This window comes from Cygnus atratus, unplaced genomic scaffold (genome assembly GCF_013377495.2).
Source record: "Cygnus atratus isolate AKBS03 ecotype Queensland, Australia unplaced genomic scaffold, CAtr_DNAZoo_HiC_assembly HiC_scaffold_157, whole genome shotgun sequence".
Taxonomy (NCBI): Eukaryota; Metazoa; Chordata; class Aves; order Anseriformes; family Anatidae; genus Cygnus; species Cygnus atratus.
Window position 1 is genome coordinate 1 of NW_026109750.1, and position 14,190 is coordinate 14,190.

General features: G+C 53.3%; 3 protein-coding genes and 1 pseudogene across 3 annotated transcripts; all 4 read left to right on the forward strand.

The window, feature by feature from the left end:
* Nucleotides 1-54: 54 nt before the first annotated feature.
* Nucleotides 55-351, forward strand: LOC118258540 (feather beta keratin-like). Its single transcript, XM_035567399.1, has one exon. The coding sequence runs from the start codon at nt 55-57 to the stop codon at nt 349-351; it is 297 nt and encodes a 98-aa protein (XP_035423292.1).
* Nucleotides 352-4,073: 3,722 nt separating this feature from the next.
* LOC118258548 (feather beta keratin-like) lies at nt 4,074-13,063 on the forward strand. Its single transcript, XM_035567408.2, has 2 exons — nt 4,074-4,420; nt 13,038-13,063. The coding sequence occupies exon 1, from the start codon at nt 4,074-4,076 to the stop codon at nt 4,368-4,370; it is 297 nt and encodes a 98-aa protein (XP_035423301.1). The 3' UTR covers nt 4,371-4,420; nt 13,038-13,063.
* On the forward strand, nt 8,094-13,063 carry LOC118258542 (feather beta keratin-like). Its single transcript, XM_035567402.2, has 2 exons — nt 8,094-8,440; nt 13,038-13,063. Exon 1 carries the CDS (start codon nt 8,094-8,096, stop codon nt 8,388-8,390), a length of 297 nt encoding a protein of 98 aa, XP_035423295.1. The 3' UTR covers nt 8,391-8,440; nt 13,038-13,063.
* LOC118258552 (feather beta keratin-like) lies at nt 12,689-12,986 on the forward strand (annotated as a pseudogene).
* Nucleotides 13,064-14,190: the final 1,127 nt, after the last annotated feature.

Here is a 14,190-nt window from a genome sequence, read left to right on the forward strand (position 1 = left end):
CGCTGCTTGTTCTTTCCCTGCCCTCTCTCCCAGGTGCGCCTCCATCCCGCAGCCATGTCCTGCTACGATCTGTGCCGTCCCTGTGGCCCAACCCCGCTTGCCAACAGCTGCAACGAGCCCTGTGTCCGGCAGTGCCAGGACTCCCGTGTGGTGATCCAGCCCTCTCCCGTGGTGGTGACCCTGCCCGGCCCCATCCTCAGCTCCTTCCCCCAGAACACCGCTGTGGGATCCACCACCTCGGCTGCCGTTGGCAGCATCCTGAGTGAGGAGGGAGTGCCCATCTCCTCCGGGGGCTTTGGCCTCTCTGGCTTTGGTGGCCGCTACAGTGGCAGAAGGTGCCTGCCCTGCTAAAGCCCACGAGGACGACCAGTGAGCGCATCGACCAGGAAGCCCGAAGCCAGGTGCCGGACTGAGGACGGAGCTGCTGGCCAGGGTTTCCAGATGGGCTGAGCACCCTCGTGGCCTCCTGCAGAGCAGAGAGGGAAGCCAGGGTGCCAGCCTGTGCTGTCTGGAAACACGGCCAGCAGACATCTTCTTCTCCCGCTTTCTTCTCTGCATCATGCGTCCTTGTTGTCTCCTGCTGTTCTGTGCCATGGGTTCATCTGGAAGCAAGTCAAGAGTGTCCTGTTTCTTCTCCCTCTCTCCGTGCAAGGGAGGAAGACGTGCATCCCGTTGTGGTGATGGGGGGGTCTGACTGCCAGCTGTCCTTGTGGCAGCCTGGGCCGGATCCCTTCCTCCAAGTGCTGCTTTGATTCCTTCTTCAGACTCATTAAAGTTTTTGCTTCAATGTAATCTGAGTCTCCCTATGTCCCTTTTCTATTGGGATGACCGGTGAGGCTATCCAGGGAGAAATGTGATGTCTTGGAGTGGAAAAGCATGGGTGGATATGGTCCTAATGTGGATCTCCTTCATGCCTGTAGGAGATCATAGAATCAGAGAATGGCTTGCGTTGAAAAGGACCTTAAATATCATCTAGTCTCAACCCCCCTACTCTGGACAGGGTTGTCAACCAGTAGAGCAGGCTGCCCAGAGACACTTCCAGCCTGGCCTTGGTTGCCTCCAGGGATGGGGCATCCTCATCCTCTCATGGCTACCTCTTCCAGTGCCTCACCACCCTCTGAGTGAAAAACTTTCTCCTAATATCTAACCTAAATCTCCCCTGTCTTAGTTTAAAACCATTCCCCCTTTTCCTATCACTATCAACACATGTAAAGAGGTGTTCCCCCTCCCGTTTATACACTCCCTTCAAGTACTGGAAGGCCACAATGAGGTCTCCCGGGGGCCTTTTCTTCTCCAAGCTAATAAGCCCAGTTCCCTCAACCTTTCTCCATAGGAGAGGTGCTCCAGCCCTCTGATCATCTTAGCGGCCCACCTGTTGACCCGTTCCAATAGCTCCACATCCTTCTTGTGCTGGGGGCACCAGGGCTGCATGCAGTATTCCAGGTGGGGTCTCAGAAGAGCAGAGTAGAGGGGGACAATCACCTCCCTCTCCTGGCTGGCCACCCCTTCTTTAATGCAGCCCAGGAAATAGTTGGCCTTCTGGGCTGCAACTGCGCACTGCTGGCTCATGTTCAGCTTCTCGTCCATCAGGACCCCCAAGTCCTTCTCCACAGGGCTGCTCTCAAGTTCTTCTTCTCCCAGTCTATATAAATAACTGGGATAGCCCCAGCCTAAGTGCAACACCTTGCACTTGGCCTTGTTGGACCTCATTAGGTTCTCATGGGCCCACTTCTCCGGCCTGCCCAGGTCCCTTTGGATGGCATCCCTTCCCTCTATTGTATCGACTGCACCACTCAGCTTAGTGTCATCTGCAAACTTTCTGAGGGTGCACACAATTCCATCGTCTATGTCCTTGATGAAGATGTTGAAGAGCACCGGTCCCAAGACCAACCCCTAAGGGACACCACTTGTGACCGGCCTCCAGCCAGACATAGAAACGTTGGCCACAATGACTAGTACCCTTAAGGAATTTGGTCTTTGTAGGAGTGACAGAGAGGTGTGGTATTGGCAAGATCTTAGAAGGGTTTCCAGGAGCCCCCTCTCTCTAATTGTCATATCACCCACAACCAAGGTTTGATCCTGTCTCCCCGTTGATGAAGCAAACCTTTGAATTGCTGGAAGGTATGTTTGTGCAGGCCAATGCCCAACTGGATGAAGCTCTGATGGTATATTACCACTCTAAATATTTCGTTCTGCCCCTCCCTCCTCCAAGCACATCTGCCAAAGCCACAAAGAGGAGGGAGTCCCAAAGAAGTCAAAGGGACAGGTGGCAGCCAGGGCAGCTTTTAGAGGGTGATGTGAGCCCTGATTAAATCTGGGCACGATGCAGATAAATTCAGCCTTGGTGTGAATAACGGCGAGGGGAGGTGAATGGCGATGCAGAGTTTGTTTCCTTTCCTCTGAAAGGGCTTATGGAGAATCTTTCACTTGTCCTGAAAACACTGCAGAGGACAGGAGTAGAGCAGGACGAGTATCATCTTCCCGACTGGAGCATTCCTGTGGTGAAAAGTGTTATGTCTTGCAGGGTATTATGTGTGCATCACTGTGTCCTGAAGCCAAGTGGGTCTGGAGCAGGCCTGCAGGACTCCTCCAAAAATCCCACTCTGCTGCTGTGCAGGCTGTGCCTGGGGTGGTCCCAAGCCAATGATTGCTTTGTCCCTCCACGCTGGCCTCAAGCTGGGGAGACCGAGGTTGTGGCACACCAACAGCTCTGTTCTCAGTTCCCCCTTCCCATACTCTTGTCCTCCACAGGCAGTGCTTTGCTCCTGCCACTCTGATCGTGCCTCAGGCAGAGTCAGGGGCACGTCTGGTGCCCTTGCTCATCTGGCTGCCCTTGTGAGGACTCCCAGAGCACGCGTGCTGCTGAGCAGGGTGGGTGAGGTGTCCTGTGGAAATCCTACCAAATATGTGCTTGTGCCTGCTGTGCTGTCAGTCTGGACAGCCAGGGCGCAAAGACATGGGCAGGCAGAGTGATGTGTATCAATTACTCAGCATGTGCTTTTGTTATTGAAGCTCTCCAGCAGAAAGTTTTGGGAGGGCAGTAGCCTTCATTCCCAATTCTTGGAATTAAGATGTGTAAAGCAGGAAGGTATGAAGGGGAGAAGTACGATTACAAAAGAAGAGCCAGGCACATTTCTCCCAAGAGCAATAGTTAATCTGAGGGAGAGTCTAAAACCAAGATTAGAGGTGCCTTGCCTAGAAATACAATGACTAACAGAACCTGAGTAAGCACTGCGTTAAGGAGGGGGATTGATAATGCTGACCCTCACAGCTGGAAGTCCGGCCTGAAACTCCAAGGCTAGGGAGGAGATGTACACCAAAAATCAGGACGAGTGTTGAAGCAAGGCTCCAGGGAGTAAGAGGCTCGCATTCCCTTAAGAGGTAGGACAATCCTCATCATTGTCTTCATCATCTCCTTGTGCTGACGTGTATTTTTGCCTGGAAACATTTTGGCCTCTAATCCTGTGACTTGAAAGAAGCCAGCGTGGCAGAATGGCTATGACATGAGCAAGGAAATGAAAAGGGAGCATTGCAGGGAGCAAATAAATGCCAGAGATTCTTAAATTGTAATATTTTGCATGTGAGATGAGCTTGCTAGTAAAAACATTACCTGTGCAAATGGTGCCTCTGGGCCTGGGGCAGTCTGGAACAGTATAAAAACACATCCAACAGCAGGCTGCCTCATCCACTTCTCTTGCCTTCTCCTCCTTGGTGAACAAGGTGAGCTGCAAGTGCCTTCTCCTCACTCCTCTCTTTCTCTTCTCCCCTTGGCCTTCTGGCCTTGACCAGGTCTTTGCCTCTGTGTAGCTTTGGTGTGGGCCTTGCTCCTTGATGCTGCTCCCTCCATCGCTGTTCTGCATGCCACTGTGGGGGAAGGCGGGAGGAGGTCTTGGGCTGTCTTTGCAGGGGCCCTTGGGGACACAGGCTCGCAAGCCCCTCTCTGTTCTCGAACAGCCTGTCGCTGCTCCCCAGACTATGCCTTCTGTCTTGGCCAGCAGGCTGTCAGGCTGCTGCTGACACGCTGCTTGTTCTTTCCCTGCCCTCTCTCCCAGGTGCGCCTCCATCCCGCAGCCATGTCCTGCTACGATCTGTGCCGTCCCTGTGGCCCAACCCCGCTTGCCAACAGCTGCAACGAGCCCTGTGTCCGGCAGTGCCAGGACTCCCGTGTGGTGATCCAGCCCTCTCCCGTGGTGGTGACCCTGCCCGGCCCCATCCTCAGCTCCTTCCCCCAGAACACCGCTGTGGGATCCACCACCTCGGCTGCCGTTGGCAGCATCCTGAGTGAGGAGGGAGTGCCCATCTCCTCCGGGGGCTTTGGCCTCTCTGGCTTTGGTGGCCGCTACAGTGGCAGAAGGTGCCTGCCCTGCTAAAGCCCACGAGGACGACCAGTGAGCGCATCGACCAGGAAGCCCGAAGCCAGGTGCCGGACTGAGGACGGAGCTGCTGGCCAGGGTTTCCAGATGGGCTGAGCACCCTCGTGGCCTCCTGCAGAGCAGAGAGGGAAGCCAGGGTGCCAGCCTGTGCTGTCTGGAAACACGGCCAGCAGACATCTTCTTCTCCCGCTTTCTTCTCTGCATCATGCGTCCTTGTTGTCTCCTGCTGTTCTGTGCCATGGGTTCATCTGGAAGCAAGTCAAGAGTGTCCTGTTTCTTCTCCCTCTCTCCGTGCAAGGGAGGAAGACGTGCATCCCGTTGTGGTGATGGGGGGGTCTGACTGCCAGCTGTCCTTGTGGCAGCCTGGGCCGGATCCCTTCCTCCAAGTGCTGCTTTGATTCCTTCTTCAGACTCATTAAAGTTTTTGCTTCAATGTAATCTGAGTCTCCCTATGTCCCTTTTCTATTGGGATGACCGGTGAGGCTATCCAGGGAGAAATGTGATGTCTTGGAGTGGAAAAGCATGGGTGGATATGGTCCTAATGTGGATCTCCTTCATGCCTGTAGGAGATCATAGAATCAGAGAATGGCTTGCGTTGAAAAGGACCTTAAATATCATCTAGTCTCAACCCCCCTACTCTGGACAGGGTTGTCAACCAGTAGAGCAGGCTGCCCAGAGACACTTCCAGCCTGGCCTTGGTTGCCTCCAGGGATGGGGCATCCTCATCCTCTCATGGCTACCTCTTCCAGTGCCTCACCACCCTCTGAGTGAAAAACTTTCTCCTAATATCTAACCTAAATCTCCCCTGTCTTAGTTTAAAACCATTCCCCCTTTTCCTATCACTATCAACACATGTAAAGAGGTGTTCCCCCTCCCGTTTATACACTCCCTTCAAGTACTGGAAGGCCACAATGAGGTCTCCCGGGGGCCTTTTCTTCTCCAAGCTAATAAGCCCAGTTCCCTCAACCTTTCTCCATAGGAGAGGTGCTCCAGCCCTCTGATCATCTTAGCGGCCCACCTGTTGACCCGTTCCAATAGCTCCACATCCTTCTTGTGCTGGGGGCACCAGGGCTGCATGCAGTATTCCAGGTGGGGTCTCAGAAGAGCAGAGTAGAGGGGGACAATCACCTCCCTCTCCTGGCTGGCCACCCCTTCTTTAATGCAGCCCAGGAAATAGTTGGCCTTCTGGGCTGCAACTGCGCACTGCTGGCTCATGTTCAGCTTCTCGTCCATCAGGACCCCCAAGTCCTTCTCCACAGGGCTGCTCTCAAGTTCTTCTTCTCCCAGTCTATATAAATAACTGGGATAGCCCCAGCCTAAGTGCAACACCTTGCACTTGGCCTTGTTGGACCTCATTAGGTTCTCATGGGCCCACTTCTCCGGCCTGCCCAGGTCCCTTTGGATGGCATCCCTTCCCTCTATTGTATCGACTGCACCACTCAGCTTAGTGTCATCTGCAAACTTTCTGAGGGTGCACACAATTCCATCGTCTATGTCCTTGATGAAGATGTTGAAGAGCACCGGTCCCAAGACCAACCCCTAAGGGACACCACTTGTGACCGGCCTCCAGCCAGACATAGAAACGTTGGCCACAATGACTAGTACCCTTAAGGAATTTGGTCTTTGTAGGAGTGACAGAGAGGTGTGGTATTGGCAAGATCTTAGAAGGGTTTCCAGGAGCCCCCTCTCTCTAATTGTCATATCACCCACAACCAAGGTTTGATCCTGTCTCCCCGTTGATGAAGCAAACCTTTGAATTGCTGGAAGGTATGTTTGTGCAGGCCAATGCCCAACTGGATGAAGCTCTGATGGTATATTACCACTCTAAATATTTCGTTCTGCCCCTCCCTCCTCCAAGCACATCTGCCAAAGCCACAAAGAGGAGGGAGTCCCAAAGAAGTCAAAGGGACAGGTGGCAGCCAGGGCAGCTTTTAGAGGGTGATGTGAGCCCTGATTAAATCTGGGCACGATGCAGATAAATTCAGCCTTGGTGTGAATAACGGCGAGGGGAGGTGAATGGCGATGCAGAGTTTGTTTCCTTTCCTCTGAAAGGGCTTATGGAGAATCTTTCACTTGTCCTGAAAACACTGCAGAGGACAGGAGTAGAGCAGGACGAGTATCATCTTCCCGACTGGAGCATTCCTGTGGTGAAAAGTGTTATGTCTTGCAGGGTATTATGTGTGCATCACTGTGTCCTGAAGCCAAGTGGGTCTGGAGCAGGCCTGCAGGACTCCTCCAAAAATCCCACTCTGCTGCTGTGCAGGCTGTGCCTGGGGTGGTCCCAAGCCAATGATTGCTTTGTCCCTCCACGCTGGCCTCAAGCTGGGGAGACCGAGGTTGTGGCACACCAACAGCTCTGTTCTCAGTTCCCCCTTCCCATACTCTTGTCCTCCACAGGCAGTGCTTTGCTCCTGCCACTCTGATCGTGCCTCAGGCAGAGTCAGGGGCACGTCTGGTGCCCTTGCTCATCTGGCTGCCCTTGTGAGGACTCCCAGAGCACGCGTGCTGCTGAGCAGGGTGGGTGAGGTGTCCTGTGGAAATCCTACCAAATATGTGCTTGTGCCTGCTGTGCTGTCAGTCTGGACAGCCAGGGCGCAAAGACATGGGCAGGCAGAGTGATGTGTATCAATTACTCAGCATGTGCTTTTGTTATTGAAGCTCTCCAGCAGAAAGTTTTGGGAGGGCAGTAGCCTTCATTCCCAATTCTTGGAATTAAGATGTGTAAAGCAGGAAGGTATGAAGGGGAGAAGTACGATTACAAAAGAAGAGCCAGGCACATTTCTCCCAAGAGCAATAGTTAATCTGAGGGAGAGTCTAAAACCAAGATTAGAGGTGCCTTGCCTAGAAATACAATGACTAACAGAACCTGAGTAAGCACTGCGTTAAGGAGGGGGATTGATAATGCTGACCCTCACAGCTGGAAGTCCGGCCTGAAACTCCAAGGCTAGGGAGGAGATGTACACCAAAAATCAGGACGAGTGTTGAAGCAAGGCTCCAGGGAGTAAGAGGCTCGCATTCCCTTAAGAGGTAGGACAATCCTCATCATTGTCTTCATCATCTCCTTGTGCTGACGTGTATTTTTGCCTGGAAACATTTTGGCCTCTAATCCTGTGACTTGAAAGAAGCCAGCGTGGCAGAATGGCTATGACATGAGCAAGGAAATGAAAAGGGAGCATTGCAGGGAGCAAATAAATGCCAGAGATTCTTAAATTGTAATATTTTGCATGTGAGATGAGCTTGCTAGTAAAAACATTACCTGTGCAAATGGTGCCTCTGGGCCTGGGGCAGTCTGGAACAGTATAAAAACACATCCAACAGCAGGCTGCCTCATCCACTTCTCTTGCCTTCTCCTCCTTGGTGAACAAGGTGAGCTGCAAGTGCCTTCTCCTCACTCCTCTCTTTCTCTTCTCCCCTTGGCCTTCTGGCCTTGACCAGGTCTTTGCCTCTGTGTAGCTTTGGTGTGGGCCTTGCTCCTTGATGCTGCTCCCTCCATCGCTGTTCTGCATGCCACTGTGGGGGAAGGCGGGAGGAGGTCTTGGGCTGTCTTTGCAGGGGCCCTTGGGGACACAGGCTCGCAAGCCCCTCTCTGTTCTCGGAACAGCCTGTCGCTGCTCCCCAGACTATGCCTTCTGTCTTGGCCAGCAGGCTGTCAGGCTGCTGCTGACACGCTGCTTGTTCTTTCCCTGCCCTCTCTCCCAGGTGCGCCTCCATCCCGCAGCCATGTCCTGCTACGATCTGTGCCGTCCCTGTGGCCCAACCCCGCTTGCCAACAGCTGCAACGAGCCCTGTGTCCGGCAGTGCCAGGACTCCCGTGTGGTGATCCAGCCCTCTCCCGTGGTGGTGACCCTGCCCGGCCCCATCCTCAGCTCCTTCCCCCAGAACACCGCTGTGGGATCCACCACCTCGGCTGCCGTTGGCAGCATCCTGAGTGAGGAGGGAGTGCCCATCTCCTCCGGGGGCTTTGGCCTCTCTGGCTTTGGTGGCCGCTACAGTGGCAGAAGGTGCCTGCCCTGCTAAAGCCCACGAGGACGACCAGTGAGCGCATCGACCAGGAAGCCCGAAGCCAGGTGCCGGACTGAGGACGGAGCTGCTGGCCAGGGTTTCCAGATGGGCTGAGCACCCTCGTGGCCTCCTGCAGAGCAGAGAGGGAAGCCAGGGTGCCAGCCTGTGCTGTCTGGAAACACGGCCAGCAGACATCTTCTTCTCCCGCTTTCTTCTCTGCATCATGCGTCCTTGTTGTCTCCTGCTGTTCTGTGCCATGGGTTCATCTGGAAGCAAGTCAAGAGTGTCCTGTTTCTTCTCCCTCTCTCCGTGCAAGGGAGGAAGACGTGCATCCCGTTGTGGTGATGGGGGGGTCTGACTGCCAGCTGTCCTTGTGGCAGCCTGGGCCGGATCCCTTCCTCCAAGTGCTGCTTTGATTCCTTCTTCAGACTCATTAAAGTTTTTGCTTCAATGTAATCTGAGTCTCCCTATGTCCCTTTTCTATTGGGATGACCGGTGAGGCTATCCAGGGAGAAATGTGATGTCTTGGAGTGGAAAAGCATGGGTGGATATGGTCCTAATGTGGATCTCCTTCATGCCTGTAGGAGATCATAGAATCAGAGAATGGCTTGCGTTGAAAAGGACCTTAAATATCACCTAGTCTCAACCCCCCTACTCTGGACAGGGTTGTCAACCAGTAGAGCAGGCTGCCCAGAGACACTTCCAGCCTGGCCTTGGTTGCCTCCAGGGATGGGGCATCCTCATCCTCTCATGGCTACCTCTTCCAGTGCCTCACCACCCTCTGAGTGAAAAACTTTCTCCTAATATCTAACCTAAATCTCCCCTGTCTTAGTTTAAAACCATTCCCCCTTTTCCTATCACTATCAACACATGTAAAGAGGTGTTCCCCCTCCCGTTTATACACTCCCTTCAAGTACTGGAAGGCCACAATGAGGTCTCCCGGGGGCCTTTTCTTCTCCAAGCTAATAAGCCCAGTTCCCTCAACCTTTCTCCATAGGAGAGGTGCTCCAGCCCTCTGATCATCTTAGCGGCCCACCTGTTGACCCGTTCCAATAGCTCCACATCCTTCTTGTGCTGGGGGCACCAGGGCTGCATGCAGTATTCCAGGTGGGGTCTCAGAAGAGCAGAGTAGAGGGGGACAATCACCTCCCTCTCCTGGCTGGCCACCCCTTCTTTAATGCAGCCCAGGAAATAGTTGGCCTTCTGGGCTGCAACTGCGCACTGCTGGCTCATGTTCAGCTTCTCGTCCATCAGGACCCCCAAGTCCTTCTCCACAGGGCTGCTCTCAAGTTCTTCTTCTCCCAGTCTATATAAATAACTGGGATAGCCCCAGCCTAAGTGCAACACCTTGCACTTGGCCTTGTTGGACCTCATTAGGTTCTCATGGGCCCACTTCTCCGGCCTGCCCAGGTCCCTTTGGATGGCATCCCTTCCCTCTATTGTATCGACTGCACCACTCAGCTTAGTGTCATCTGCAAACTTTCTGAGGGTGCACACAATTCCATCGTCTATGTCCTTGATGAAGATGTTGAAGAGCACCGGTCCCAAGACCAACCCCTAGGGGACACCACTTGTGACCGGCCTCCAGCCAGACATAGAAACGTTGGCCACAATGACTAGTACCCTTAAGGAATTTGGTCTTTGTAGGAGTGACAGAGAGGTGTGGTATTGGCAAGATCTTAGAAGGGTTTCCAGGAGCCCCCTCTCTCTAATTGTCATATCACCCACAACCAAGGTTTGATCCTGTCTCCCCGTTGATGAAGCAAACCTTTGAATTGCTGGAAGGTATGTTTGTGCAGGCCAATGCCCAACTGGATGAAGCTCTGATGGTATATTACCACTCTAAATATTTCGTTCTGCCCCTCCCTCCTCCAAGCACATCTGCCAAAGCCACAAAGAGGAGGGAGTCCCAAAGAAGTCAAAGGGACAGGTGGCAGCCAGGGCAGCTTTTAGAGGGTGATGTGAGCCCTGATTAAATCTGGGCACGATGCAGATAAATTCAGCCTTGGTGTGAATAACGGCGAGGGGAGGTGAATGGCGATGCAGAGTTTGTTTCCTTTCCTCTGAAAGGGCTTATGGAGAATCTTTCACTTGTCCTGAAAACACTGCAGAGGACAGGAGTAGAGCAGGACGAGTATCATCTTCCCGACTGGAGCATTCCTGTGGTGAAAAGTGTTATGTCTTGCAGGGTATTATGTGTGCATCACTGTGTCCTGAAGCCAAGTGGGTCTGGAGCAGGCCTGCAGGACTCCTCCAAAAATCCCACTCTGCTGCTGTGCAGGCTGTGCCTGGGGTGGTCCCAAGCTGTCCTGGTTTCAGGTAGGACAGAGTTAATTTTCCTCCTAGTAGCTGGCAGGGTGTTATGTTTTGGATTAGGATGAGAAGAGCGCTGATAACATGCTGATGTTTTAATTGTTGTAGAGCAATGCTTACACCAAGCCAAGGACTTTTCAGCTTCTCGCTCTGTCCTGCTAGCGAGCAGGCTGGGGGTGCAGCAGGAGCTGGTAGGGGACAGACCCAGGACAGCTGACCCAAACTGGCCAATGGGGTATTCCATACCATCTGACGTCATGCTGAACAATATATAGGGGTGGCTAGCCGGGGTGGGGGGGCCGGCTGCTCGGGGATAGGCTGGGCATCGGTCAACGGGTGGTGAGCAATTGCATTGTGCATCACTTATTTTGTACACATTATTACTATTATTATTATTATTATTATTATTATTGTTATTATTTTTCCTGTCTTAATAAACTGTCGTTATCTCAACTCACAGGCTTCACTTTCCCGTTTCTCTCCCCCATCCCGGAGAGGGAGGGGGGAGGGTGAGCGAACGGCTGTGTGGTGTTTGGCTGCCAGCCGGGCTAAACCACAACACAAGCCAATGATTGCTTTGTCCCTCCACGCTGGCCTCAAGCTGGGGAGACCGAGGTTGTGGCACACCAACAGCTCTGTTCTCAGTTCCCCCTTCCCATACTCTTGTCCTCCACAGGCAGTGCTTTGCTCCTGCCACTCTGATCGTGCCTCAGGCAGAGTCAGGGGCACGTCTGGTGCCCTTGCTCATCTGGCTGCCCTTGTGAGGACTCCCAGAGCACGCGTGCTGCTGAGCAGGGTGGGTGAGGTGTCCTGTGGAAATCCTACCAAATATGTGCTTGTGCCTGCTGTGCTGTCAGTCTGGACAGCCAGGGCGCAAAGACATGGGCAGGCAGAGTGATGTGTATCAATTCACTCAGCATGTGCTTTTGTTATTGAAGCTCTCCAGCAGAAAGTTTTGGGAGGGCAGTAGCCTTCATTCCCAATTCTTGGAATTAAGATGTGTAAAGCAGGAAGGTATGAAGGGGAGAAGTACGATTACAAAAGAAGAGCCAGGCACATTTCTCCCAAGAGCAATAGTTAATCTGAGGGAGAGTCTAAAACCAAGATTAGAGGTGCCTTGCCTAGAAATACAATGACTAACAGAACCTGAGTAAGCACTGCGTTAAGGAGGGGGATTGATAATGCTGACCCTCACAGCTGGAAGTCCGGCCTGAAACTCCAAGGCTAGGGAGGAGATGTACACCAAAAATCAGGACGAGTGTTGAAGCAAGGCTCCAGGGAGTAAGAGGCTCGCATTCCCTTAAGAGGTAGGACAATCCTCATCATTGTCTTCATCATCTCCTTGTGCTGACGTGTATTTTTGCCTGGAAACATTTTGGCCTCTAATCCTGTGACTTGAAAGAAGCCAGCGTGGCAGAATGGCTATGACATGAGCAAGGAAATGAAAAGGGAGCATTGCAGGGAGCAAATAAATGCCAGAGATTCTTAAATTGTAATATTTTGCATGTGAGATGAGCTTGCTAGTAAAAACATTACCTGTGCAAATGGTGCCTCTGGGCCTGGGGCAGTCTGGAACAGTATAAAAACACATCCAACAGCAGGCTGCCTCATCCACTTCTCTTGCCTTCTCCTCCTTGGTGAACAAGGTGAGCTGCAAGTGCCTTCTCCTCACTCCTCTCTTTCTCTTCTCCCCTTGGCCTTCTGGCCTTGACCAGGTCTTTGCCTCTGTGTAGCTTTGGTGTGGGCCTTGCTCCTTGATGCTGCTCCCTCCATCGCTGTTCTGCATGCCACATGTGGGGGAAGGCGGGAGGAGGTCTTGGGCTGTCTTTGCAGGGGCCCTTGGGGACACAGGCTCGCAAGCCCCTCTCTGTTCTCGGACAGCCTGTCGCTGCTCCCCAGACTATGCCTTCTGTCTTGGCCAGCAGGCTGTCAGGCTGCTGCTGACACGCTGCTTGTTCTTTCCCTGCCCTCTCTCCCAGGTGCGCCTCCATCCCGCAGCCATGTCCTGCTACGATCTGTGCCGTCCCTGTGGCCCAACCCCGCTTGCCAACAGCTGCAACGAGCCCTGTGTCCGGCAGTGCCAGGACTCCCGTGTGGTGATCCAGCCCTCTCCCGTGGTGGTGACCCTGCCCGGCCCCATCCTCAGCTCCTTCCCCCAGAACACCGCTGTGGGATCCACCACCTCGGCTGCCGTTGGCAGCATCCTGAGTGAGGAGGGAGTGCCCATCTCCTCCGGGGGCTTTGGTCCTCTCTGGCTTTGGTGGCCGCTACAGTGGCAGAAGGTGCCTGCCCTGCTAAAGCCCACGAGGACGTACCAGTGAGCGCATCGACCAGGAAGCCCGAAGCCAGGTGCCGGACTGAGGACAGAGCTGCTGGCCAGGGTTTCCAGATGGGCTGAGCACCCTCGTGGCCTCCTGCAGAGCAGAGAGGGAAGCCAGGGTGCCAGCCTGTGCTGTCTGGAAACACGGCCAGCAGACATCTTCTTCTCCTGCTATCTTCTGTACATCATGAGTCCTTGCTTGTCTCCTGCTGTCGTGTGCGATGCGTTCATCCTGGAAGCAAGTCAAGAGTGTCCTACTGTTTGTTCTCCCTCTTACCATGTGGAGGAGGAATACATGCATCCTGCTGTGGTGAAGGGGGTGCCTGACTGCCAGCTGTCCTTGTGGCAGCCTGGGCCGGATCCCTTCCTCCAAGTGCTGCTTTGATTCCTTCTTCAGACTCATTAAAGTTTTTGCTTCAATGTAATCTGAGTCTCCGTATATTCCTTTTCTATTGAAATGCCCAGTGAAAGATTTAGTCTGGCTTGTTACTTTTTTCCTGTGATTCCCAGCCACGCTCTGTAGAGGGAACTGGGATATTATGGAGTCTACAGGTTCTTCTGCAATGAGACTATTGAATTCTGTGCCTCCATGCCTGTTTCTGAAGCTCTCAACCTTTCCAACAGTGCTGCACAGTCACTGCTTGTGAGTTTGTGTGACTGTTCCCGTGTGGCATTCAAGTGAGGGCTTCTGCCAAGTCCCTGTCTGACCCTTGCCTACCAGAGCAAGGAGAGGAAGAAATCCTCCTGGATGAAGCCGTTGTGCCTTCCTGACCTTCTTCCTCAACCTGTAAGAGACCCAAAAACAGAGAGGGAAGCAACATGGCTTGTGTGTGGAGGTGGCACATACTTTTTGGGTGCAACTACACCGGGCTCTGGTGATTGCCCCTGCCACAGGGGACACAAGGGAAAACAAGCTCCATAGCCCTTCTTCCCATATGCTCTAGTCCTCCACAGGAGATGCTTTTGTCTGTGTCACCCACTCCTGCTTGAGGCAGAGTGAGGGGCACCTCTCATGCTATTCCCTATGCTGGGGAAATCCTACGATGCCTTACACTGTAACTAAAGGCCTGCATTCTCTGACCGACCACTGGTGTCAGGCAAAGCCCTCAGCGTTGCTGTGCAGGAAGACCCTCAGGAAACACACTGGTTGTCAACATTCCTGAGCCACCTTGAGCTGACAGC

Bases quoted from the DNA above. Each gene is read 5' to 3' on its own strand.
- LOC118258540 (XM_035567399.1), top strand. From the start codon at position 55: ATGTCCTGCTACGATCTGTGCCGTCCCTGTGGCCCAACCCCGCTTGCC.
- LOC118258548 (XM_035567408.2), top strand. From the start codon at position 4,074: ATGTCCTGCTACGATCTGTGCCGTCCCTGTGGCCCAACCCCGCTTGCC.
- LOC118258542 (XM_035567402.2), top strand. From the start codon at position 8,094: ATGTCCTGCTACGATCTGTGCCGTCCCTGTGGCCCAACCCCGCTTGCC.